The 27,882-nt window shown below is 37.6% G+C and overlaps 1 protein-coding gene across 10 annotated transcripts in view; it reads left to right on the plus strand.

The window, feature by feature from the left end:
- The window catches only part of RIC1 (RIC1 homolog, RAB6A GEF complex partner 1), a 48,261-nt gene extending 20,945 nt beyond the window's left edge, over window positions 1-27,316 (plus strand). For 4 of the 10 annotated variants that reach the window (XM_080636930.1, XM_080636935.1, XM_080636932.1 and 1 more), the window contains 23 exons: window positions 5,429-5,536; window positions 6,071-6,213; window positions 6,443-6,579; window positions 7,121-7,212; window positions 7,964-8,052; window positions 9,038-9,182; window positions 9,696-9,744; window positions 10,888-11,040; window positions 11,370-11,570; window positions 12,649-12,687; window positions 12,931-13,041; window positions 13,635-13,724; window positions 14,270-14,430; window positions 15,559-15,697; window positions 17,576-17,692; window positions 18,582-19,310; window positions 19,632-19,790; window positions 19,895-20,028; window positions 21,052-21,338; window positions 22,077-22,271; window positions 24,234-24,411; window positions 24,553-24,741; window positions 25,148-27,316. In XM_080636930.1, the coding sequence (XP_080493056.1) occupies window positions 5,429-5,536; window positions 6,071-6,213; window positions 6,443-6,579; window positions 7,121-7,212; window positions 7,964-8,052; window positions 9,038-9,182; window positions 9,696-9,744; window positions 10,888-11,040; window positions 11,370-11,570; window positions 12,649-12,687; window positions 12,931-13,041; window positions 13,635-13,724; window positions 14,270-14,430; window positions 15,559-15,697; window positions 17,576-17,692; window positions 18,582-19,310; window positions 19,632-19,790; window positions 19,895-20,028; window positions 21,052-21,338; window positions 22,077-22,271; window positions 24,234-24,411; window positions 24,553-24,741; window positions 25,148-25,433 (3,931 nt within the window). In that variant the 3' untranslated portion in view covers window positions 25,434-27,316. Of the gene's footprint in view, window positions 1-5,408; window positions 5,537-6,070; window positions 6,214-6,442; window positions 6,580-7,120; window positions 7,213-7,963; window positions 8,053-9,037; window positions 9,183-9,695; window positions 9,745-10,887; window positions 11,041-11,369; window positions 11,571-12,648; window positions 12,688-12,930; window positions 13,042-13,634; window positions 13,725-14,269; window positions 14,431-15,558; window positions 15,698-17,575; window positions 17,693-18,581; window positions 19,311-19,631; window positions 19,791-19,894; window positions 20,029-21,051; window positions 21,339-22,076; window positions 22,272-24,011; window positions 24,121-24,233; window positions 24,412-24,552; window positions 24,742-25,147 lie in introns of those variants that run through there. The other 6 variants (XM_080636934.1, XM_080636933.1, XM_080636937.1 and 3 more) reach the window with 6 other exon arrangements.
- The last annotated feature ends 566 nt before the right edge of the window (window positions 27,317-27,882 follow it).

Consider the following 27,882-nt stretch of genomic DNA (forward strand, 5'->3'; position numbering starts at 1 on the left):
AAAACTAGATTAGTTGTAGAATTTGTAAACCATTATGGTACTTGCTAGCCCTTGTTGTGGTTCAGTAGGTTTAAAATGTCATCAAGAAATCTTTGCAACTGGAATAGTAATTCAGTAAAACATTTAGCTTTTTTAGATAAATAGTTGATTAATAGGCTAGCTAGTTATTTCTGTTCTCAAGCAACAGAAACCTGTTATTACTCAATTGGGTAGAAAAGGCTGTACTAAGAATTGCTTTTCTAAACCCTTATTCATTCTTCATAGTTGTTTCCATATACTCTCATTAAATATTTGCCCAGCGCTTGCCAATCTGTGTGCATACAGCTCTGGATTCAACTGGACATATTTCATCTTCAGCTGGTGGCTGCCTGCAGCGTATTTGGGATGAGATGATGCTAGTTGGGTGGAAATCAAAGCTTATAATATAACTTGTTTTACCTGCTTAAGAACCATTCCTTAAAGGCGTGGTGGGCAGGAAATAGTGAAGAATCACATGTTTAGAGACTCTTTGAATCAGGTATTGAAAGTCCTCAGATGTACAGACAATTCATTAACTGAAGTCTGCACAGGAATCATTTTAAAATGGTTGATAAACACTGTAATTTTTCTAATGCAACAGCAATGGCATCTGTCAGCTTTTTGCTTTTGTGCCTTCAAGGAAAGCAATTTAGAGTTCTTGGGGGTGTAAATTCATTAGAAACAATTGTTTGGCCAGTTCTTCTCATATATAGTGCTCTTAATAGTGGAAACATCGAAGGGTTGGGATTTTTTCCCCTTTTTACCAGAAGATACTATTGAAGAAAACATTTCAGCAGCAAAAGTTAAGAATATTGTAGCCGCAGAGTAATATGAAAATATTTTACCTTGTTTGTGTAAATTATTTGCTCTAAAGGTATTTGTTGGCTGTGAAAGGATCTCTGAACTCTTCTAAACTATTATAGAGTCATAACAGCTACCTGTATTACTATGATTACCCTAGGGTAGAAACTTAAAAATAGCATTAGATCAAGATTTATCTCTTAGAATTCTCCAGTGTGTGTGTGTATACATATATATATATAAAAGAATAGAATTCTCCAGTGATAATCAGAAAACAGCATACATTATTTTGAAAAATCTAAATGTTATTTTGAATTTCTTAGAACAGACTTAAATAGATGATTAAATACTTTAGTTACAAATTATGAAGAAGTCCTTAAATACATCCTTTCAGATTCTGCTGTAATTAACTATTGTAAGTATTTCTTAGTTGCTTCTGTTAGCAATGACAAAGTCTGGTAATGATATTTCTGAGTGAGTTTTGATTGTGGATTATGCTGTATCACTTAACCACTGTGCATGTAGTGAAGGACCTGAGTGCAGTACTACGCTGCTACGAAAAATAGATGGCTGGTGTCCTGTTTCCTCCCTGAACCTTCTCCCATGCCAGATAACACACTCACAGGAAATTTTTCCTACCCGTACAGCAGAGGCTAGATGACTGCACTTTGGCGTGGTGCTACCTCTTACTTGAATTTAAGTTTATTGTTTGGTGGGAGGGGTTGTTAGTGTGTGTGGGGTTTCTTTATTGTTAGGTTGTTTTATTGGGGTTTTTAAATACTCTTCTCCATTTTCTCGTTGTTGCGTCTTGCATCATAGTTTGAACTTACAGTTTTTTCTAACAGAATCAGGTACTTCCAGAACCAGATCTTTCCCTGTAAGATCAAATGAATTAAAAAAAAAAAAAAAAAAAAAAAAGCTAAGAATTTTGACAATTCACTTATTTATAGGCTCCTCTTTCGTTTTGGTGAAATCAGATTAGAACTGAACAGCAAGAGAGGGATAATGCAAGGAAAACTTAGAAAATGGGAGTTTGGAAAAGGAGGGCAAGCTGTTAAGGTAGTGTGGTTTAAGCCCAGCAGGTAACTCAGAACCATGCAGCCGCTTGCTCACCCCCTCCCTCCCCTTCCTCCTCTTCCTCCCCCTGCTCCCGGAGGGATGGGAAGGAGAATCGAAAATGTAACTCGCACAGGTTGAGATACAAACAGTCCAGTAAGTAAGGTATAACACAAAACCATTACTAGCAATAATAATAATGATAAGGGGAATAACAAGGGAAGAGAATACAGCCACTCACCACCCGCCGACCAGTACCCAGCCTGACCTGAGCAGCGATCTGGGCCTTCTGGGTAACTCCCCCCAGTTTATATACTGGGCATGATGTGCTGTGGTATGGAATGCTGTGGTACAGAATACCCCTTTGGCTAGTTTGGGTCAGGTGTCCTGTCTCTGCTTCCTTCCGGCTTCCCCTCCTCCCTGGCAGAGCATGAGACTCGGAAAGTCCTTGATCAGAGTAAACATTACTGAGCAACAACTGAAAACATCGGTGTTATCAGCACTGTTCCCAGGCTGAAAGTAAAAAACACAGCACTGCACCAGCTACTAAGGAGAAAAATAACTGCTACTGCTGAACCCAGGACAGATAGATTTATATTTACCATTCCTCATTACCCATATTTAAAGGGTGATTCATGTGATGCCGTTACATAGGCTTTCAACACATGAAAGGCATTTTGTTACACCGTATAGTGTGCTGTTTTATGAGAACAAGCGTATCAGTAATGACATGCCTAAATAGGGAACAGAGTATCACAATAATAGGGAACAGAATATCACAATTAGTGATATTAAAAGTACACGTTGGTCTTCAATGCCAGATATGGAACCTCCCTATAAACCTTGTACTCTACCTTTAAAAACCAGCCTGGCATTCCTAATCTTGCCATGACTGGGGCTTTCTTGGATTGCAGATGTACTGGGAGATATTTCTCAGTGCTGTGTGTTAGGAGATTTTATTCACAGTCTTAGTTACTGTAACAGATTCTTGTGAATAGAAGTGATTGTATTTGTTTTGACATGCAGCTGGTTGGTTGCTGGAATGTGTCTGTTTCAGTCTCTGTGCAAAAAATTAGTTACTTGAAGTTTGGCTACAAGTGTAGCAGATGCTGATGTGGCAACCTAGGCCAAACATTCTTTCCTGCTTTCGTCAGCAGCGTACATTCTTCATTTAAAGGTCAAAGTAACTTAACTAGTAAGGCTGACTCACACAGATGTGCGCTCTATGTATGCAATGTACTTTTGATTGTGCCTCATTTGCACCCATAGTAAGGGTTTCTTTTTGAATTGATGAGTTTGATGTAGTCACAAGCAATGAATTAAAATATTGACATTTTGGGAGTTTCAGTCATGATGATGGTGGCTCTGCAGGTGGTAAAAAATCTGCTGACCCTAGCTCATGAAACTGAAAATATTCAAATATTCTTGTAAACTGTTTTCATCAAACATGTCAAAAGAAAAAAGAAGCCTGCCCCCATGGAGACTTGAAATTTCTCTTCCAGAGAAAGATGTCTTTTAAACCATGCTGTTCCCATTCTGGCTTTATAGGTTATGCTGTGGAGAAACTGTGTTTCTGTGTCAGTTACAACAGGCATGTTACATACTGTTATTTGTGCATAGACATTACACAACCCCTTTACTCTCAGTTTTCATTTTTTGCTTACAAGATTGTTTTACCACTGATTCCAGAGTCATTTCATCTTGCTCTACTATCTAGGAGAATACTGTCTGAACCTATATGTCTACATGGGTTGGAAGACATGTCTCCAAGCACCTGGGGCTTTGCAAGTGTTTATTGAACCCCTATGATGTGATACTGCTTTGCAGATAGTGAAGGAATTAATCCTGAATGATATATATATATATTTTTTTTTTGACCTTTGAAATCCCTGACTCTAAAAAATATCAGGCCAAATCAGGTGAATGTGGCTTCATGAACTTTAAGAAATGCAGCCACATATACTGTTAAAAAAAAAAACCCAACCAAAAAAACCCAAAAAAATGACCTTCAGTGCTAGTGTTAGTCACCTTTTTATTTCAGCCCTCCTGTCAGTCCACAAGAGCTTACTTGAAGGCCTGTTCTTTCCCAAGACAGCCATATTTTGTTATTACCAAACATTTTAATAATTTAATGTTTATACAGGTGTCCTGGTTTAGCAGTAGCAGTCATTTTTTCTACTGGTGCAGTGCTGTGTTTTGACTTTTGGCCTGGGAATAATACTGATAAAGCTGATGTTTTCAGTTGCTGGTCAGAATGTTTGCCCTGAGCAAGGACTTTGTGAGTCTCATGCTCTGCCAGGGAGGAGGAGAAGCCGGGAGGAAGCAGGGACAGGACACCTGACCCAAACTAGCCAAAGAGGTATTCCATACCACAGCACGTCATGCCCGGGGATGTAACTGGGAGCTACCCGGAAGGGCACGTCCTCTTTTCGGTCGGGCTCTTTTCCGCCGAGCGGTATCATATTTTCTTCCCTTGTTATTTCTCTTATCATTATTATTATTGGTGGCAGCAGTAGTGATCTGTGTTATACCTTAGTTACTGGACTGTTCTTATCTCAACCCGTGGAAGTTACATTCTTTTGATTCTCCTCCCCATCCCTCTGGGGAGTGGGGGGGGAAGTAGACTGCGTGGTTCTAATTTACAGCTGGGGCTTAAACCTCGACAACAGGTTACCCCCTCTGTGGATGCTAGATTAAGTAACCTTACACTGTTTTTTCTCATGTTTTGCTACAGTCCTTCATAGCCACCGTGGCTTTGTTCTGGGAAGATGGTACTATTTCCATCTGCTAACTGCAGAATGTCAGAGGTTACCTTGGGCTTGCCTTAGCTAGTATACACCTTTGTTCTTGCTGCATAAGAAAAGGTGTACATCAGAGAATAACAGATACTAAATTTGTGTTTTGCTATAAAATGGTAACGTGTTATGGTCTGTGTGAAGGAAGAGAATCAGTGCTCAATCATCTCTTTTCTTAGTAGTTCTTAGGTTTATTGTTAATTTGCTACAGGGACATATATTCTTAAGAATTATTGTAATAAATGTGTACCTGTTGGGTTATGCATGCTAAATTAATAGTATAAATGTTGATCTGGCAAAAGGAACTGAAGAACATGAACATTTTACAGTTTATATTATCTGTAATGTACCTGGGTAAAGAATGAATTGGAGATCCTTAAAAATTCAATACCTATTTAATTAATGGAAACAGTTGAATACCGTTTCTATTGTACCAGAATTTGCATGAATATATATCACTTATTTTCTTAACATGGGCTACATAGCTATTGGTTTGTTCATTCTCTGTTCATTGTCTTATTTTGTATACATACTCTTTATAGCATATAGGATGATACTGGCAGACTAAGCTTTTTGCACTAAAACTATGTCCTAGATACCAAGTGCAGCCGGTCGCAGGTTGTGCATGAATGTTTGGTGTGTGTATATCTATATGTATGTATATATGGGGGGTGTGGCAGGGAACCATGGGAATGCAAGTCTTGTATTTTTTTGAGGGACATCTTATTTCAAGTGCAGTATTTATCTTTTTATTTTAGAGGAAGCCCACATCTGAAGGGAACCCCACACTATAAGGAAGAACAATGTACTCCTTCGTTAAGCCTAGAAATGAAGAAAGTGCTGGACTTGCAAGCCTCTATCACGTGGTATGCTCCCTAGTATCTTCTGCATGTAGAGATTACTTGTTAAAAAGTGATGGGAAAATTGGATGGGATAAACTTCTAGTAAATTTTTAGACCTATTCATACTAGGGACTAATAGTCACTGATAGTAATAGTAAAGAGGTGAGAAAGTAAATTGCTGTGTGAGAATTCTGTCTGTGCTTGGCTGTACTGATATTTTATATATGCTATATACAAGTATTCATTATGTTTCTATAAATGTGTTTGTACTTGGGCTCAAAGTAGTTCAGATACCAGTTAAACAATTACTGCAACAGTACAGAGCTGTTTATGAACTTTGGTTCCTGGAGAAAAATCGAGATGCATACCATATTTTGTCAGCTTTGTACCTTTACTGTCTAGAGGACTTAGGCACTTTATATGAAACTTATTTGATGTAACTTCTTAATGGAGTTGCTGGTACAGGAGGGAGTAGTATGGTGTTTGTCACATTAATTGATTTTGCTGTGATATTGGTAGGATATGCAGTTTTTTGAGAATGACAAATACGTTTGTTAGTTTGCAGTCCATGTTAGAAGATCTACTTGTTGCTACTGCTGATGGATTTCTCCATCTTGTTCATTGGGATGGTATGACCAATGGGAGGAAGGCCATCAATCTGTGTACAGTTCCATTTTCTGTGGACCTGCAGTCTTCTCGAGGTAGGTTTTGGGGGGTTTTATTGCTTATGATAGTTAACTATTGGTGAAATACTGTCTAATATAAAATATTACCTCTGTTCTCAAGCAGAGATAAGAAAAACCTTTTGTAAATGTGAACAAAATAGCCTTTCAAATTTTTTTTTCCTGTGAAGTAATAAGTTAACAACTGAAATGTCTGGGTTTGCAATATCGCTGTGTTCACATTTTTAAATTACTGGTATTTTCTCAGCAGGTTCATTTTTGGGCTTTGAAGATGTTTATATCAGAGATATGGAATACTGTGCTACGCTTGATGGTTTTGCTGTTGTTTTTAATGATGGCAGAGTTGGTTTCATTACACCAATGTCAAGTAGATTAACTGCTGAGGTATATTTCCTTTACTATTTCTATCATGTACTCTACATTAAATGCGTTTTTCCTTGGTCTCTGCATTTCACTTAGCTTTCTACTTTAAATTCTGTTCAGCTGCAAAGAAACTAAAATTTAGCAGCTGCTTAAGGATAGCATGAAACAAGACTATATTTAATACCAAATTTCGAACTAGATTGTTCTAGCGCTAGTCCCTGTCTATGGGAGAACATGATTGAAAGGAAATTTAATTTTCGGTTATTGCTTTGAAATGTCATTGTAGTTCTTAGATCTTCCTACTGTTTCTGCGACAGAATGCCTGTTGCTAGTTATAAGTGAGGTGGTAAGAAGTGTTTTCCCCTATGGCAGAGTATCATAGGAGCTATTTCTACCTTTGAGCCACAATCAAGTCTAATTTTTCTCATCGTGACAAGCATACTTCAGGATTTGTTGTACATGAATCTTTTCCAAGCATTGTTTAAGGAAAAAAGCCAAAACCAACCAGAAAAACCCAAAAAAACCAAACCACAAGAAAACCTATGAATTCCTTTCTTTACAGCAGCTTCATGGTGTTTGGGCACAAGATGTGATTGATGGAACTTGTGTGGCAGTAAATAACAAATACAGGCTAATGGCATTTGGATGTGCTAAGTAAGTTTTGTAAGTCTGGATCAATGGGGGGAAAAGGTTATTTCATTGTTAAGCTTAAATACCAGTGTGTTCTTACAAAGTTGCATTGCAAGAGCTGCGAAGATGAAAATTATCAGCCTTTCCAGAGATTGTATAATCTGATGTGTCAGGAAGGTTGGAGGGGAAAGGAAAGAAATTATTGCTTGCTTGAACTGCAGTGGAAACTGATGCTTGCTGTTGACATTTGGGAAAAAATAAAAAGGTGGATGGACCAGTGGTGAGGGTTGGGAAATGCTGCTGTCCCAGTTAATCTCACAGCAGGATTATAAAGTCAGTTTTAAGCAGTTAATAATAATAGGCAAGAATCAGCACTTTCACACCCAACTGAGAAAATGTTCTGTGAAGTGTTGGTTTCATTAGGAAAAATGTTGCCTGTTTGAATAACTGTATTTGGAATTTAAATGTTGCAAAAGTGCCTTTAATTGCACTGTTTTGCTTACTGCTCCTCAGGATAGTTCTTCCTATATAATACTGCTTTAGCTCGTCTAGAGTGCAGGTTGGTTATTTTACGGCTGGTGTTTTGGGTCCTCCACGGCCTTCTGGAAAGTATCTTAAAAATTTGCTTCATAATGTTCTTTGAGTGTTACTTGACACAATGTTTCTGTTCTAAATAAATTTGGTATTAGTGAGAAAAAAAGCAGCTTTTATTAATCTCTTGAAGCTGATGAGAAATCCAAATGGGCTGTTGTCTAAAGCATGTCTAATCTTCCAGCGGCTCTGTGCAGGTTTATACTGTAGATACCACCACTGGCGCCATGCAGTTTTCTCATAAATTGGAGCTGACACCAAAACAATATCCTGGTGAGTTACTTTCATTGCTAGAATTTTCCAGCTGGTCTTAGGGTATTAAAGAATATTTTTATCCTTGGCTAGATAACAACTATTTGTTGTTTGCATTATCACTCATGGAATTAGTATTTACTCCTGCATGTCTGTAATGATTTACTCTTGCACCCGTATTCTTTCAGCTGCCTGGATTTAACTGACTTTTGGATGTGTTCCATATGTGAGGGTCTAGGGTTGGGTTTTTGTTTTGGTTTGGGATTGTTATCTTTTCTAGATTTGAATCTGAGTTAGCAGTTTACAGGCAGTGCTGCTTCTGGTTTGTAAATAGTGCATATCTTAGTAGTTCCCACGTGTAGTCTTAACATTACGTTTCCATTATTCACCTGAGAAAATGAGAGGTTATTGTCAAAACTGATAATGAGTGTAGCAGAGGTTGGAATTAACTTGAAACAATTGCCATGTAGGGTACAGAAAAAAATTGAGTAATCTAGCACCCTGCTTCAACTGCAGAACAAAACCTCAGTAGAATTTTTTCATGTAATAGTGATGAGTATTACAGGCTTGTGAGTGAGGAACATACGAAGTGGGTAAATTGCATCCTTAACTGAAAATATATGTGGCTGTTAGGTTTCAACAGAAAATTCAAATTTATAAATAACGGAGTTTTACAATTGTGCTAAGTGGCAAAGGAAGAGGTTTCAGGTCCTAAAAATCATTTTACTGGAATTACATTTCTGTAGTTTTGTCATGGCACAGTTTATTTCTGGCCTGTTTTTATGTATTCTTAGTTTCCTATGAAACCAAACATGTATTGGAAAGGAAATAAGAATTCTTCATTTGTTGCCTATTCATTTTGAGATGATCAGTTTGACAAATCCAGCAAAAAAGTTAATTGAAAAATGAAATACATATTTCCATGTATTTTTGTCTCTTATGGTGAAAGCAGTTCAAGGACATTTATTTTTCTCATATGTTATTCTATTGTCTGTTTTTTAAACAGATATTTGGAATAAAACAGGACCTGTTAAACTAATCAGATGGTCACCTGATAGCTGTGTTGTGATGGTGACCTGGGAATGTGGAGGCCTGTCCTTATGGAGTGTTTTTGGTGCTCAACTTATCTGTACTTTAGGAGGTGATTTTGCGTGAGTATCTTTAATGAAATTGTAACATGTTTTATAAGAAACGTTTATTTTTATTTTTTTTAATCAGTAGCTGCTAATTAGAAACTAATTCACTGAATTAGCTTTTTAAAATCCTTTGCCATTTTAATTCCTTAGCTATTGGAATAATTGAATAATGTTTAGGAGGGAATCATTTTAATATAAATAAAAATGTATTTTCTTTTGCAGTCATCTTTTTGGCTATAAAAGCAAATTACCCTAAAGACAGGGTTTACCAGGCAAATACTAAAATTACTTCAGTGCTAGTATATATTTGCTGAAAATGTGCTGACATCCAGAGATGGCAATTCAAACAGTTAATGCAATTGTCAGATGCCTAGCATAGCCTTTTGTGCAGTGTCATTTATCAAACAGGTTTTATGGTTGCAGGTGAGATTCAGTATTGAACCATTTGACAGTACAAGGATAGGAAGATAATTTCTTATTTTGATTAATTTATTTCCAGACTCAAACTTGTTCTGTTCTGGTTTTAAGGTATCAGTCTGATGGTGCCAAAAAGGACCCTCTAAAGATCAGTTCTATGGTAAATATGGATGTAAAAATACTGTAATAGGATGGCTAACAATTTTTTAAATTATTTTTAGTAAAACATTTTCAGAAAATGAAACTGGCTTTCTTTAGCTCTATTACTTTTAAAGAGTAAGATACCTTTACTACACTTCTTCACAAAAATATTGAAGAAAGAGGAAAAAAGGGACAGCTGATTTTCCCGTATGTCCTCTGCCATGTGTGTGCCTGATCATAAAGTGTGCATGACATGCATTTTCTTGGTTTTGCTTTTGATGCTAACAGTGAACACTTGGGTTTTCCTTTAACTCTTTTTTCTTTTTTTTTTTTCTTTTTTCTTTGTTTTATTAATTTGGTGCTGTATTTCAGAGTACAGTGAGACAGAGAACAACACTAATTATAAAGTTACTTACTTCCCTAAATTTACTAGCTTACCTTTGGCGTTGAAGTAACTTAACTCAGAATATGAATTCAGGAGAAACTTTATTGCTGTTTTAATACCAAGTCTTACTGAGAAATCCTTCTAGTCTGTCAAATCAGAAGATGTGATAAGTATCAAGCACAATCTTCAAGACTCTTTTACAAATTATGCTTAATTATGTACAATAATTTTAAAACATTTGATTTATTTTTGTGTTTAATGTGTAGCCTATTTGCTATGAAGATAATAAATTTTAAACTGGAATCCTAAGTGTGTGTGTGTGTGTGTGTGTGTATATATATATATTTGCAAGAACAGTACAATGTGCCATTTAAACCCCCAGATATTCTGTTACTATTGAATTTAATGAATAAACCACCAATATGACTTTGAGGATAAAGATCTTTTCATACCTGATTCTGAATTATGGATTTTTTTAGTTCCTTAAGCTGCAAACTAAGCAGTCTTACTTACTTGTGTGGATGTCTTGCAGTTACTTTTCATTTACTAAATATTTTTAATATAAAAAAGAAAATAATCTAAGCTGGATTCTTAGTGGATTTTACTGCTATGGATTATTTGTGATTCCTCTGATACCTTTGAGAACACTGATAAGTGGTTTTTTACCAAACTCATGTCAATCACAAGATCAGTTACAGTACGTTTCTGTAATTCTTGTTTTCTGAGAATATATAGTTTTGGTTTGGGTTTTTATTATTGTTACTCTTTTATATTCAGACTTGGGGATCAGAAGGGTATCATCTGTGGGTTATTGATGGGAATTCTTCTTCGAACATGAAGCCTGAAAGAGGCGCCTATAATGAAGCCTGCCAATTTGGTATTCTTCAGTTTCATTTCATCAAGAGTGCTCTCACTGTTAATCCTTGTATGGTAAGTTTTTGGTAAATATATCTTTAGAGCAATTTTCAGGTGACTTCTGAATTTCTCTCTTAGCAGGTTTTAAGTCTGTTTTGCAGCCATTAGACTGGTCTTCATTTTTTATCATAGAGCCTTTAAAATGGTGCTTTGAAAATATTGCTATGCGATACTGTAACATAAAAGCTACTAGTACGTAGTGATACAAAACCTGAGAACTGCCTTAAAGCTTATTTTTCATACTGTTTATATAGAACCTGTTATTCTATCATGTGTTTTCCTTTGTTTTCTGTATGTGGAGTTCAGGCTTGCTTTTGTTTTCTTCTTGTTCTGTTTTAATGTAGAGTAACCAGGAGCAAGTCCTTCTTCAAGGTGAAGATCGCTTGTATTTGAACTGTGGAGATGCAGCACAGGCTCAGAGTCCCAGAAGTACTTCACACTCTGAACATAAGCCTACCAGGGAAAGAGGCCCATTTTCAGATGGCAGTTTAGATTCTCAGGGTTTAAGCACTTTACTAGGACATAGGCATTGGCATGTTGTACAGGTAATTGTTGCTGGTTGCCCATATGTGCTCTCTGCTTGCGAGTGTTTATAGGACTGGAATTTGCAGCTGATCTCATCCCTCTCTGTCACCAGTTTCCTTTAGGTCATTGTCTTTTTATTTCCTCTTGGGTTTCTACTGGTACAGCTTTGTTATTGGTAAAGGAATCTCAGCCTTGTGGCAAGGAGTTTGTAACCTAGCCAGTTATAAAAAAAAAAATAAAATTGTAAATGTCTTTTTAACTTCAGGAAGTCGTTAAATTACTTTCCTGTGCTTTGAAAGGAAGAATAAGTACAATATGCAAGAAATCCTTTAGGGATTTGTTCTGCTGTTTATGCAAATTGCTTTAAGAATATTCAACTAATGAATACAGACTTTGGCTGTATTTTCAAGCAGTCTTAGGTGGCATCTGTTTAAACATGTAGTTAAAACTCCACAATATCAAGCTTGCAGAGAAAATGGTATTTCCAAGGGCGGTAATGGAACAGATTTTATCTTCTCTGTAATACAGAGGAAAAATTAAATAACCTTTAATGTGTAATTCTAGTGTGTGCTCTATGCTTGAATTGGCACACATTTTTCTAAATAGAGGATTCTAAAAGGTCCCAAGATTTTGTGTTTTGCATGGTAAATGAGTCAGTATTATTAAATAGAATTTGACTCTAGGCGTGTATATCAGGTTCAGGATATTGTTGAATTTCCTCTTTAGCTGGCCAGGTAGCTGTAACTGGCATAGGAGGGAGGAATCTTCATTCTGTGTAGGAGTAAAACTAATAATTAGAATGACTATGGGGAGCAACATAACCATGGGTATAGCCAGTGGCTGGGTAATGAGAGCACCTGTCTGCCCTGTATCAGACCAAGGGCAGGAGGGAAGTAATAGTATTTAAAAAAGAAATTCCAACATTAAAAATGTTGAAGCCAGTGTTCTGCCAAAACACTGACATTTTACAGGTTACTTTAGAACATTAGAAGTAATCACTATTTTAATGGTGCTTATGATATATATATGCTTAATGCTTTTAATGGTATAGTTATGTGGCTTTCATTTTCTCTTTTGTTTTCTTTTTGATTTATTTAGATTCATAGTACGTATCTAGAGAGCAACTGGCCAATAAGGGTGAGTTATTTTAAGAATATGTTCTTGGTTCTTTAAAAGTACTGCGTTTTTATAACTGTCCCTTAAGGTTGGATGAGTGTTGGAAGGTGAAATCATTATTTTAAATTACATAAAGAAGAATATGTTTTGGGCAGTAAAGTAGAAAACAGGCACATACTTTACAGGTTTTGACTCTGACGTTATATTGCGTTGTAGTGATATACTTGGATAGAATATATAATTAAGTTCCATCTCTTTCTGTAGTTTTCAGCGATTGACAAGCTTGGACAGAATGTAGCTGTTGTTGGCAAGTTTGGTTTTGCACATTACTCTTTACTCACCAAAAAATGGAAGCTGTTTGGAAACATTACACAGGTCAGTGGTTATGGTACTTTTTCAGGTTGTTTTAATTGTAATGTGACTCTTGGAGAAAATTCAAAAATACATTTTTTCACATAAACAACCTGTAGACACACTTGGGATTAGGGATGCTGGTTTTGCATATGTGTTCCGTAAAATGCCAGAAACACTTATGTTGTGGTTTTGGCACAGTAATATGTGTCTCATTATTAAAAAGTTTCTAAATCTGAGTGCATCTAGGCAGACACTCCCATGTGCCTTACCTGAGTGTGTAAGACACAGCTTTGCATGCCAAGCTTGTAAATTCTGGACAGAAGCAGAAAGCTAATTTGAGAGAGTTCAGGGATGCCAGTAGCATAAGGAATTGTAGTTCTGTGTTTTGTAAGATAATATTTGTCCTTCACATGTTATTCTTCAGTACTTTGTTTTTTTTAAATAAAAAACTTTCATATATACATATATTGCCTTGCTGTTATCGGTAAAGCTATAGCTCATGTATGGCTTTCAGAAATAACCCATGGAATGTCCATCTGTAAGTATAATGTACATCTGTAAGTATATAAAAATAAATATATATAGATGTAATTTGCTTGCTTTTTTCTTTTCAGGAGCAAAATATGATGGTAACAGGTGGCTTAGCATGGTGGAATGACTTCATTGTTCTTGCATGTTATAATTTAAATGATCGTCAGGAAGAGGTAAGTATTTTTCTTCAAAGTAAAATAATGTTTAGAATATCTGATGTGTTCTGTAGTGGTATTATAAATGTGAAATATTGATACATAGGTGGCTTTTGGTCATTTTCAGAAATTATTCATATGTAAATAATTTTCTGCTGACTACCATGAATCTACTCACTGTTCTGAAAACTTTGTGACATTTTTGCACGTTAGCACAAAACCAGTTTTGAGGTATCTAGTTACAGTTTCTGTGACACTTTTGTAAGATCTTAAATTAGATGGGCAGAAGAGCTTTGTTTACTCTTTGCTTTTTAAAACTAATGAATAAAACTCCTTCCTTGTGATTGTTGTTCATTACTTCAGTTTTGGCTCTACTATTCTTTAACCACTTTGGATGCAATAATATAATGCAATGGACAAAACATTTGATGCAAAAACCCTATAATGTGTGTTGCTAGAAATCTTGACACCCGTTCTGCAAAAAAGAAAGTAATTGAACATTCAATTATTATTAGTCTGTGGGTAGACTGAACCTGCATTCAAACTACTCCTTTTTCTTGTAGCTGAGAATCTACCTGCGAACATCCAATCTTGACAATGCATTTGCGCACATCACCAAAGTGCAGGCGGACACGTTACTACTGAGTGTCTTCCGGGACATGGTAATATTGTTCAGAGCAGATTGTTCCATTTGCCTTTATAGTATTGAGAGAAGGCCTGAAGGGTGAGTGTCAGTATTAAAATGCTTTAAAATCACTGGTACAAGTGATGTACTGGTAGTCTGTTCTGAGTAAATTCTTGTAATACAAAGTTGTTTGATGACTTGTGAAGTCAGATTTTTTTAAATACAGAGGGGTAAGTGTTACCTGTGTGCACAAGTGATAGTTCATGAGTGTTGTCACTTGCATGCCTACAGATATGCACATTAACTTTGGAGGCAGTGACTGAGATATTCACGTTTCCAGCTGTCTGTACAAATATGTCCTAGCTGCTAGGAACTTGAAAACTGAACGTAAATAGAAATAAAAAGCTCCTAAAAGGCACCCACATATTTGAATACTTTTTATTAAAAATATTTATAACATTAGAAGTGGGAACAGGTGAGGGTGGTGGCGAAGTAGCAAAGATAAAGAGAGAAAAAGTTCAGTCTGTGATGTGGTTGTGGGGAGCAATTTTGGGGCAAAAGTAGCAGCAATGTAAGAGCCAGATACTTTCAGACAGTTAAGATTAGTGAACTAAAGGGGGAGATTCCCACGTAGTTTTTTGAAGTGCTAGAGCAGGTTATTTTTCTTACAGTTACAGCATCTCGGTTTCAGCAAGAGAAGGCCTTTTCTTTTATCAGAAAGCAAGCTGTTGATCCACTTCAGAGTAAAATATTTTCAGTGCTCTTCGAAGAAAACTCCACAAAAATCCACTTCCTGAAACTGTCTTATTGAAGGGTGAATAGTCTTACTCTGAAATGTCTGAACACTCATGGCTATATTCCCCAGAACTATCAAGATGGAGTAGCCCGGCTTAGGTTTATTTGGTAATTTTATGTATAGTAGATATGTGGGCCTGTGGGATTCTTGGCTAGAGGAAGGTCATTGCTCCATACCTGGCAATGTTCAAAGCCAGGTTGAACAGAGCCTTCAGTGACATGATCTAGTGTGAGGCATCCCTCTGCCCATGGCAGGGGGGTTGGAACGAAACGATCTTAAGGTCCTTTCCAACGCTAACCATTCTATGATTCTATGATTTTGGTCTGCAAAGTAAATGTTTGCTGAGGTTAAGTTGCTTATTTTCATTACGTTTACTTCAAGATACTAATTTTATGTTAAAATTGCTAAGTGTAGTAATCTTTTTTTTTCAGTCTTAACCCTACTGCCAGTATCCAAGTTCTTCAAGAAGTGTCTATGTCTCGGTATATTCCTCATCCTTTTCTTGTAGTGTCTGTTACATTGACATCAGTGAGGACAGAGACTGGCATCACCTTGAAGATGCCTCAGCAGGTAACAGTACTGAAAATTAAGAGAATCAGTGCCTGGAATTTTTAGCTTAATCCTCAAAGGTTAGCTGGCTGATAAATGAATCGTAGATCAGTGGGGTTTTTATGTGGTAAAATGCAGAACATGTTTTTTCTGATGCTTGTTATATAGACATTTTATGTGTGAATTGAGGGTGGGGGTGTGTAGAAATAAACCCCAAACTCTTACTTCTATTTCATATCTTATTTTGTCATCTTGTAAAGTGTGGATTCAAATCGTGTAGGACAAACAAAATTTAACTGTGTTAAGGCTATGTATCTCTGGTAGGTATCAAAAGTTGAACACCAGAATAATCCATGGTGTTAGGATGTGACTTTCTTGCAGCAGAGGGTCCATTACTCAAGAATAAATGGCAGGGGGCGGGGGGACGAGACGGGACCACAAAGAAACCTCATGACCATATAAGGTTACTTCTAGTCAATTTCTTGCTACACTAAAATTAACTGAGAAAATCTCTCCCACTAGTTACCTCAGGAGATAGGCCAACAGCTAAACAATGACTAAGGTGTGAAGAAGCCCTGTCCAAACTCCAAAATTTATTCAGGCCACTGAAATCACAGTGCAAAAACAACTTGCATTTTTTTTTTCTCTCTATGGTGTAAACAAATTAAGCCAAACTATTTAAGTAGCTGCAGCATGGAGTGTGGGTTTTTTATTAGAGCAGCTACCTTAAGACAGTTAGGAAGTTGCATTGTCTGTGAGGCACAGACCTGTAGACATTTGAAGGTGCATATTTTTCTCCACATACTAAAGACACTGGCAGGTAGGGAAGCAATAGCACAGATGTAAAATTTGAAGTTTTGTGTTTTCTTATTTGAGTTCATTCTCATTTAGTGTCCCACAATGTTGAATACGTTTTCTGAAACTTACATAGGATCTTAGACAAGTGCGTAAAAGGCAGCATGCTTGTGATTTTCTGGTCCATCTTGCAGTGAGACAGTGTCCTTATTCCTGAACTACCTGCCCTATAGTGTTTCCAGATTTTGAGAAAAAGCAGCTGAAACATTTTAGGGGACCAGTAGCATATTAAACTTAGCTTCAAGACTGAAAAAAAAATATTACCCCTTTTATTTCTAAGAGCCTAGATCTTCAAACCTTGTCAATCCACTTGATCAAAGAGAAGTATTAATTTTAACAATGAATGACACTGCACTGTAGACAAAGGAGTGTGTCTGACTTAGCAAAGTGTATCTGTCTGCAGTATCGTTACCTGTTAGTGATCTTAACCCCTGGTGCTGCACAGTTACCATACAGGCACTTTACCTACCTCTACCTCTAGGTGTTTTAAAACTAAACTTCGTAATACAGTATGGTATTAGCTCCAGTGATTTGGTTTAAAATTAACATGAAACAGCTGTGAGATAAATCTTTAAAAAGAATACTTTTTTTCTTGAAAGTTCTAGTTGCTGTACAAGTGTGGCTACACTGGTTTTGGCTCAACTCTTTTTGGCTTTTGTACCTGTGTTAGTCTTTGGAGTTAGATACTGGCAATCATAGTGGTGATACTGATAAGAATACAGAGCTTTATTTTTCTTAAAATACTGATGGCTTGCTCATGCCAAGATACATAGTTAGGAAAAGTCCGTGTCTAATAAACACATTCAGTGAGTCTAGTGAACAATGAACCTTCCATTATTTACTCTATTGCACAATAACTACATAAATTAATCTGTAGGTAATTAGTTCTTGATTTTTCTGAGTCCTTCTGCGCTGAATTTGGTGTAGTCATGTCTGTATGGCAGTACAGTTAATTTACTCTGCTTATTCCTGGTTTCTGTTGTGGTTATGTGTGAAATGATGAGTTCAAGAAGCTTAAGTTGCATAATACTTTCTAATCTTTAGGCTTGTGAGGCTGAAAGCATTATGCTGAACTTAGCAGGACAACTCATCATGTTGCAAAGGGATCGATCTGGACCCCAGATACGAGATAAGGATAATAATCCTAATCAAAGGAAGCATGTGAGTAAATATTTGTGGGATACTGCATATGGCGTCAAAGATGTCAGTCAGTAAAGAAGTTGTAGGAAGGAGTGGTCCAGGCATGAAGAAGAGGGGTCTATAATGGAAAGCAGAGTTTGCATTTAGAGGCTGGAAGTAAATCACTACTCCTGTGATTCATTTTTTTTTTTCTAAGAATCTGAAATGTGAGTACTTAATTGTGTGCATGTCAAACTAAAGTATTTACTGTTTGTATTGCAGTGAAAGATAACGAGTTTTAAGCATAAAGGTCCTGTGCAAAATTTGACGTGCAGTAATGACGGAAAATCTCCAATCTGTCTAAAGCTGTTCTGTATGTTTATGGAACCTTAAAATTTCTTTGCAGAGTGTGTTTACACAGTTCCTAAAACCAACAATAATAGAAATCAGTGACTGAATTTGTCAGATTTTCTGTGCTGAAGAGCAACACTTTTACTTTAAATAAGTACTTTGTGAGAATGAAAACTGAAAGTTTTGATCAAGAGTTGTTTGCAGCTCAAACAGTAGCAAATTTGGTGTTTGTAGGACTTTTGTCAGTTCTAGCTCAAACTCTTGAGCTAACAGATGAAGCAGAGAGTAGGTTTTTATTTTCCTCCCTCATTCTCACTCCTCCAGCTTCCTGGCTAAGTATAAGGAGCTTGAAAAAATGAAAGAATTGTCTTTCGAGTTAATGCAAGTATAAGTGGTGTTTTCCCAGGTGCTAGGGTGCAGTTAGGTATAACAAAGAATAACTTGTTGGAAGAGAGCAGCTGTTACCTGGAAAAAAAAAAAAAAGAGTTCTTAGGAAGATTTTTTTTTTTTTAATTAAAAAAAGGGGGGGGGGAAGGAATAATGAATTCTGACAATTTTTTAATTTTTTTTCCCCCCATAGCTGCCTTTTTGTGCTCCAGTTGTCCTAGCCCAGTCTGTTGAAAATGTGTGGACTACTTCCAGGATCAACAAACAGAAACGCCACTTACTGGAGGCTCTGTGGCTCAGCTGTGGTGGGGCAGGTATGAAAGTCTGGCTCCCCCTGTTTCCCAGAGATCATCGAAAGCCTCATTCCTTTCTGTCAAGACGGATCATGCTGCCTTTCCACATCAACATATACCCATTGGCTGTTTTGTTTGAAGATGCCTTGGTTCTTGGTGCTGTTAATGACACTGTGCTCTATGACTGTTTATACACTCAAACCAGTGCTAGAGAACACTTAGAGGTTCTCTTTCCTTTCTCCATTGTTGAGAGGACCTCTCAGATCTACCTCCATCACATCTTACGCCAGCTCTTGGTTAGGAACCTTGGTGAACAAGCCTTGCTTTTGGCCCACTCCTGTGCCACTTTACCGTACTTTCCTCACGTGCTAGAACTGATGCTTCATGAAGTGCTGGAAGAAGAAGCTACCTCACGGGAACCCATTCCCGACCCTCTGCTTCCCACTGTGGCGAAGTTCATTACAGAGTTCCCACTCTTCCTGCAGACAGTTGTTCATTGTGCTAGGAAGACAGAGTATGCCCTGTGGAATTACCTTTTTGCTGCTGTTGGGAACCCGAAGGACTTATTTGAAGAGTGCTTGATGGCCCAGGACTTGGACACAGCTGCCTCTTATCTTATTATTCTACAGGTAATGGTACCTCATACGTTGCAAAAGAGGTGATATTTACCAATGTTATAATATTTAAAAATTTGTCATAACAAAGTTATGCATGTTAAATTTTTAATTTCACAATTTTTTGTTGAGATTCTCCAGTTATGAAAGGGGGAGAAGGGTATCATGCAACGTAAGTAGTTAGCTTACTGTCGTAAAAAGGAAAATAATAGCATGAAATTTGCTGCTTCTAATCTCTGGTATACTTGAAAGTGACATGGTGTGGCCTAACTTAATAGGACTTTTGTTGCATGATGGCAAAAATGAAATGACTGAATTATGTTTTGTTACTTGCAGAATATGGAAGTTCCAGCAGTTAGCCGACAACATGCTACTCTCCTATTTAATACTGCCTTAGAGCAGGGAAAGTGGGATCTTTGTCGTCATATGATCAGATTTCTTAAAGCCATTGGCTCTGGGGAAACAGAGACACCACCAGCAACACCAACTACTCAGGTTTGTGACGAGAATAGTAAATACCAGGTATCAAGCCTTGTTTGATTAATCTTGTGTAGCGTGCTTGCTCCTTTGACTGCATATTTGGTTTTTCTTGATTTTAGGAACCTAGTTCAAGTAGTGGCTTTGAGTTCTTCAGACATCGCAGCATTAGTTTGTCCCAGTCTGCAGAGAATCTCCACAGCAAATTTAATTTGACAAAAACATTGAGTATGCCTTCTGGCCCATCTGGAAAAAGGTAAATTGGTGGTAATCTCCTCTTCTACCCCACTTTGTTAGATACTGTACTCTCTCACTAATTTGAGTTATAGAAGTATATTATATGATAGGTTTGTCATAGTCTCCCTCCACATCCTTCTGCATTTGTCTTTTCCCAGCTCCTGTAATATCTGTGTCTCTGTCTTGAGTTCTTGGGAGAATATATTCTCACACATGTAATTATGTGCATGTGTGTTTGTATGTATATATACCCATGCACACTTACATGGATATTGCTATCCAAAAGCCTTGGAATCCACTGGATGAACATGTAGTAATTTATGTAGCTAGTAAGACTGCATGCTTTATATTTGAAGGGTCTGTTTTGCTGAAAGATACATCTTGAAGAGCTCACAGTACTGCACCATCATAGTATATGCTGCACTGTGATAGCGTGCATATCTTGATCTAGCAGTGTGTTGCCAAGCTGTAAATACAGCCTTTTATACCTTGGGGTGAATCCCTTTTAAACTGCTGTATACAGAATTCATATTGATATTAATGTTCAGAAGCAGCACTGAGACTGGGATTCATTATTATCTTGGGTTTGGCTTTTTTTCCTGATGTAAGACCTTCAAAACAATTTTAGTACAATTTCAAATGCTTTTATTTAGTAATTTTCCATAGAAAAAACTGTCTTAAAAGTTTTGATAGGAAGAGTTCTTGGCAAGTACTTGACTTGTTCTATAACCTTGTTTCTCAGAAGTTACTTGGCAATGACATCTACCTTTTGTCACTCCTTTACTCCTTTTCTGCACTGCTAGTAGTTCAGTACTCTAGGGACACTGCTGCTGTTGTAACTTCCTTCCCTTATTTCACTTACCTGTTGAAGCAGTGGGATTCTTCAGAGAACACACATAGCAAGGAATGGTGGAAACTGCTTTTGTTGGTATATAGAAAGCTCCCGCTGTTACTCTGATCACTTGATGTTCTGTGGTTGTGGCCAACAGCCACAACGCTGTTTAATCAGTCTTAAAGTCACTGCTGTCTGGTCTGTCTGCAGGTGCAGTAAAGACGGTGACAGTGCTGAGAACATGTATATTGACATGATGCTCTGGCGGCATGCTCGTCGTCTGCTAGAAGAAATCAAGCTGAAAGACCTTGGTTGCTTTGCTGCGCAATTAGGCTTTGAGCTGATTGGCTGGCTGTGCAAGGAGCGAGCCAGAGCTGCCCGTGTGGAGGATTTTGTGTTTGCTTTGAAAAAGCTCCACAAGGATTTCCGCTGGCCGTTGCCAGTCATGCCAGCTTCATCCATTACTTCACCTTTCAAGAATGGAAAGTACAAGACAGGTGCTGTAATCTGAATTGATTTGGACTAGGTTTCCCTCCTGCAGTCCTACACCTATCAGTCTGAATCTGTCCTTCCTCAGTTCCTCTGCCAAGCAAAGAACAGGCTGAGGCTTGCCACCTCACAGTTTCCTCACACCGGGTGTGTTTTTTGAAAGGATTCTGTTTAGCACAGACAGCGTCTCTTGTGTAGTCTAATTACTGTTTTGGTTTCTTGCTTTTCTCAGATGTGCAGATGTTGAGTTGAACATGGATATTGCCCTTTTTATATCAACGTTCTTATATAGTATCTAGATGACTTTTTGATTAGCTTTTTTTTAAAAAAAGTAATGTTTCTCACATTTGAAATTTGCTTTATGTTAACGGGTGAGAATTGTGAGGACTTGCTGTAAACCTCCTTTGCATTATTAATCTCTCAGTTCACTAGCTTATCTTCTTAGGGCTTGATATCAGCGGCCAAGCCTTCCTTTTTGTGATAGTAACAGCACCATTATTTAGTTCTATTGATGCTAACACTTTTATCAGCTAGTATTTTTTTTATGCCACTGCTGACTAGGAAAGCTCATCAGAAATTCTTAAAATACTTACTTGCTGTGTTCATTTGCTTTTGGTCACCCCTCAGCAAACTAATTGAATATTGACTTAAATACAAGTTTTAGCTTCCTGAAATACCTGGGGAGAACTTTCCAAATTTCATTTTTGATGATTACATGACTTTTCTTTGGTGGGTTCTTTTTTCAGCTGTGGGGGAGCAGCTGCTAAAATCTCAGTCTGTAGACACCTTTGTAAACATGGAAACGGACACAGGGGTCTCAAACACACCTCGGAGTCGCAGCTGGCTTGGCACTATAAACTCCTCTCAGAGAGAGATTGACACTGTTTCATCCCATGGACCACACATGCAAGATGCATTCCTTTCTCCTTTGCTAAGTAAAGGTTAGTCAGTCTTTCTGCTGTCTGCTTATTGCAGAAATGCACGTGGAAGTGCATAGTTTTATTTTGACATTTCCTTGCAACCACTGTATTGTTGCTTCTCAACTGCTGATAACCATAATTTGGGGGGGTGGGGAGTCAAAGGGAGGGAAAAGAGAGGGGAAAGAGGACTTGTTAAAAAATGAACTGATTTTTTTATTTTTTTTACAACAGAAAGATAATGCATTTTAAGCACTATAAGTAGAATATAAAATCGGTATTTGCTTAAGTTCATGTGTGTGATGGTAACTTGAAATCTAGTAATTTTACAGTCTTGGAAGAGTGTTGTAAGTTTTTTAGCTTTGTCTCTTGCATAGGTTGGCACTATTCTAATGCATGAACTTCGGAATAGTGCTTTTGGATTTCTTTAGAAAGATATTAGATACCCTCTTTATTGAGGAAGCTGAGGAAATTACAGGCCCATATAGTTTTCTCATGTTTTTGTTTTAAACAATTTTTCTAAAAGCTCAAGTGTATGATCAGCTTGTGAAAATACAAAGGTGAATTTTATCCTCTATGCACCACAGAAAGAGACAGAAAATGTTTGATCGCTCATCTCTCTTTTTCTTTCTTTTTTTTTTTTTTTAATTCCCGATTGTCCTGAAGCATACAGCAATATTTTCAAGTGTCTACATCATGTGATTTCCACTGTACTGGGGAAAAGACTTAAGTAGCTAAGTAGCAGTGAGTAGGGACATCTTTAATTAGATCAGGTTGCCCAGAACCACATCCAGCCTGGCCTTGAATGTCTCCCGGGATGGTGCATCTACCACCTCTCTGGGCAACCTGGGCCACTGTTTTACCACCCTCATTGTAAAGAATTTCTTCCTCATGTCCAGCCTGAATTTCCTCTCTTTTAGTTTAAAACCATCACCCCTTGTCCTGTCACAGCAGGCCCTGCTAAAAAGTCTCTCCCCGTATTTCTTATAGGCCCCTTTTAAGTAGTGGAAGATGCTCTAAGGTCTCCCCTGACCTTTCCCATCTCCAGGCTGAAAAACCCCACCTGTCTCAGCCTTTCCTCATAGGAGAGATGCTCCAGGCCTCTGGTTGTTTCTGTGGCCCTTCTCTGGGACCCTTTTCAACAGGTCCATGTCTTTGCTATGCCAAGAACTCCAGAGTTGGACACAGCACTCCAGGAGGAGTCTCACCAGAGCAGAGTGGAGGGGCAAAATCACCTCCCTTGCCCTCATGCCACTGTCCTTTGGGTGCAGCCCAGGATACAGTTTGCCTTCTGGGCTGCAAGTGCACGCTGCTGGATCATGTACAGTTCTTCACCCACCAGTACCCCCAAGTCCTTCTCATCAGGGTTACCCTCAATCCCTTCATCCCCCAGCCTGTATTGATACTGGGGGTTACTCTGGCACAGGTGCAGGACCCTGCACTTGGCCTTGTTAAACCTCAAGATACTTGCATGAGCCCACTTCTCAAGCTTGTCCAAATCCCTCTGGATTGCATCCCTCCCCACAGGCCATTGTGCATTTCCTTCTTACCCTTTCACTTAACCAGCAGGTCTCGACTCAGCCATGCCAGGCTGCTGCCTTCATTGCCTGGTTTCCTATACCTGGGATCATGAGCTCTTGCGCTCTGTGGAAAGCATAATTTTAGGACTGTAGGATGTAAGAGGCTGTCACTGTGTTCTTACAGTGGTTGCCAACACATCTTTAGGATCCCTTACTGATGTTACTCTTCTGAATTCCTGCTTAGACTCAGAAAAACTGCTGCATTCCTGCAATAATAGTTCTACCATATACTGTGAGAATGCTGAAGTGTGATGGGCAGTATGCTGAAGAAATGTCTTGGCACCGTGATAGACAGTGAAGCACTGCTGTGTGATTTGTCGGTTTCTGTAGGAAGTAGTTAGAAATTTTGGGTCTTACTAAGGTGAGTAGTTTCTTTTTCCCTTATGTTTCTGAGTGTCTTTGATAGGTGATGAATGCAGCATTGGTTCAGCAACGGACCTGACTGAAACAAGTTCTATGGTGGATGGTGACTGGACCATGGTGGATGAAAACTTCTCTGGTCTAAGTTTAACTCAGTCGGAGCTTGAACATCTCTCTCTAGAACTGGCTAGTAAAGGGCCGCACAAGTCACAGGTCCAGCTGCGGTAAGTAACGTAATCTTTGCCTTTGAAACTTAAAACTGCTAGTATGCAGCATTAGGAGAAAGAAGCACTATCTACAGAATCATACCGGGATTTTTGTATTCAGTGTAGAAAAAGAAATAAGTAGACTATTTTCCCATCTAGGTACTTGCTACATATCTTCATGGAAGCAGGATGTCTGGATTGGTGTATTATCATAGGCCTGATCCTCAGAGAATCATCAGTAATCAACCAGGTTTTCAGTATAATTCAGTCATCTGATATTGATGGAGAAATTTGCCAGAATATCAAGACTGGCCTATATGCTGTTGACAAATGGGCTTCTACAGATTGGTAAGTAGTATTTTCCACCTTCATTTTCATTCCAGTTGTAGATAACTCAGAATTGGGGTTTTTTTAGATAACTAATGATTTCAGCCCTATCTGAAACAATTATTTAAATGCACTTTTGCAAAAAATTTCAGAGTAGTCACTTATTACGGTTGTGAACAAACTGGAATAAAAAAAAAAAGAAAAAAAAATCAACCAAGTCCAGACCAACCAACTCCCCAGCTTCTGTTACTTGGTTTCGGTCGCCTTTTTCCTACTATTATTTAAAAAAAAGGTTTCTGCACAGGTAGGACTGTAGAATATACCAATTTTTATTAACATCTCCCAAGAAAAGCTGCTTTTCAAGCATATGACTGAAGTACTGTTTTTTTCAAATCACTCATGGTGTTCTGTACCATTATTTTCCTAGCCCTGGGTACAAGCCATTTCTAAATATCATCAAACCACAGATCCAGAAACTGAGTGAAATAGTAGAAGAGCAAGTTCAGCCTGAAGCTTTTCAGCCAGTGAATCCTTCTAAGGTTACTGAACAAGCGAACCCCAGAGCTGAGGAAAGCAGGATTTTGTCTAGCCACGCCACTAATCCTCAGAGTGATGCTGGCAACATCAGTGCAAGCAGGCATGAAGAGGACAAGTCTAAGGCAGAGGTTGAGGATTCATTCCAGGAAGGCAGTTATGACTGTGTTGTGTCTTAAATGGAAGATTAACAACTTCCCAAGCATCAGGGGTGAGAGGAAGCTAACCAGCTCTTAGATATGCTTCCATGTTTTAGATATGAACTTTCTTCTTCTTTTTTTTTTTTTTTTTCTGGTATTTCAAACCTTTGAAATCTTCAGTGGGGATAATGCAGCAGCAGTTTCATCTGGTAATGTCAAAAGGAGTCAGGATTTTTTTTTTTTTTTTTTTAATGCAATCTTCAGACTGCAATTTTATGTTTTGATACTTAATAGTGCTGAAAGACAGCAAATACATATGGAGACAGGTTCAGCTAATATTCATCAGTACCTTTACATCACCAACACATGTTCTGGAGAAACTGCTTATCTCTTGCTTGAGTTTAAAAGGTAAGGAGGGGATTAAATTTAAAAACTCTTATCATTTGCAGCTTGCCTGCCTAAGAAATGTCTGATCAATGCAGTTCAGATTGGTTTGATATTGATATTTTGTATTAAAGGACTGTAAAATATATTGTATGTTTTTGTGAATACTCTTGTACAAATACTCAAGGTTGTACCATATTTGAAGGTTCCTGTATGTACTGTGCATGTTTCTAGATGACTAGTGAAGTTAAAGCAGAGTTGCACTTCTTTCTGGATGAGGCATACTTTACTGACCTGACATTGACACAAGGTAGCTCTCCTGTTTTTACTCTTGCTTACAGATCTTGTGGTTGGATTTAAGGGATTGGTGAAGGTTATTTATTTAATTGTAAATTCTTCTTTGAAAAATTGAGGGTTTTAATGTAAATAATCATCATATACTCTTGCTATGGAACTTAGTTTAACAGCTCATACTTAAACATTTTTCAAACATTTTATAGTATGCATACTTCTAACTAAGACATATTTAACTTTCATACAGTATGGAAAGCTGGCTGCAGAAGTCTGTTGCTTTGAGGTACTTATTTTTTTCTAGCTGCTGCCCCTATGTAATAACTACCTGTAACAGTATTAATTTAGATATTAGCTTGTTTGTACTGTGCAGTCTGAACAAAAATGCAACATTACTCATTTTATACAAAATAAACTAGTTTATTTTTTATAACATCACCTGATTACTGACATGGACCAAACTAGTCATCATAGAATAGTTACCGCATCTATTGCTTTTCTAGTGTAGTTACTAAATGCACATCCATTTAAACTTTGAAAATTAAGAATATTAACAATTAAGTTTAAAATAAATTGTGGTTTTATCTTTGTTTCTTTTGTAGATAAGATCAAGTGCTTTAAAATGTACAAATATTAAAATGTTGCTTTAGAATGGCTTAACTAAGCCGATACAACCAGTACAAGTGCAATAACTGCGAGTATTACTTGGAACGCTGGAGATTTTAGTGAGCACAGCTTGAATTTCCATTTAAGAATTGAACTAATATTGACGTTATAGGGAAGAGATCTGGTTCAAGAGTCCCAGCATTAAGTTTAGTCTGCATTGTAGCTACTGGTTACAGATAATGTCTATCATACTTACATGCCTGTTTTGAACAAACATCAAAAATCCATTATTGTTTTAAGGGGATACTTAATACTTTTTTATGATAAAAAAAAACCTGCTTAAACTATGTTAAAAGAAATAAAAACTGTGCTTCAAGTTAATATTTTTCTGTGGTTCTGTGGTAATGATGTAAGCCAAGCCCATCCTGACCAGCTTTCTGCTGTTCAGGTTTTGGATTTGTACAAGTAAAATGATACATTAACTGATACACTAACATTAATATTAGTATCTTACTACTGTGCTACTCTGGTTTAGCAGTTATCTTTTTAGTTGCGAAGTTTTGGAAGTTTGTACTTCTTTAGTAGTAATTCTCTATGCAATCTTAATGTGCTAATTTTGTATTTCAATTTCACTGCTGTTATACCTGTAATTAAAAGACAAATGTATTCAACTTTACTTGAAGTTACTCCTGTGGCAAATACCTATTTCTAACTTCAAGCTATTTAGCAAGTTACCAGAATTCAAGTGTGTTGTCTCAGAGAAACAAAGCTGTGAAAGAAACTACCTGATGAAGCTTATTTTAGTTTGCCACACTCTACCCCTATGGCCTGTTTAACAGCATCAAGGTAACAAGCTTCTAAGTTAAAAATTTCCTTGTTAGTGCATCTTTGAACTTATATCCACCTATTGTTTTGTAAAGAGGCAGGGGTGTAGTAGCAAGGTGGGAGCTGCAGGGGTGGCCTCAGTGCATACAGCATGTGTCAGACATGGCCAGTTCCAACAGAGCCGTGATGGGCCACAGCTGAGCCCATCAGCAAGCTGGGTGTTGCTCTGCAATACACTTACCAAGGAGTATAAAAAAATGCTGTGCAGCAGCTGTGAGTGATCAGTGAGGAACAGGAGGAGGTGCTCCAGGCACTGGAGAAAATCCTCGGTTGGAAATCTTCTGCTCCCTGGGGACCTATACAAATAAACACACACATTAAC

This window comes from Psittacula echo (genome assembly GCF_963264785.1).
Source record: "Psittacula echo genome assembly, chromosome: Z".
Classification (NCBI taxonomy): Eukaryota; Metazoa; Chordata; class Aves; order Psittaciformes; family Psittacidae; genus Psittacula; species Psittacula echo.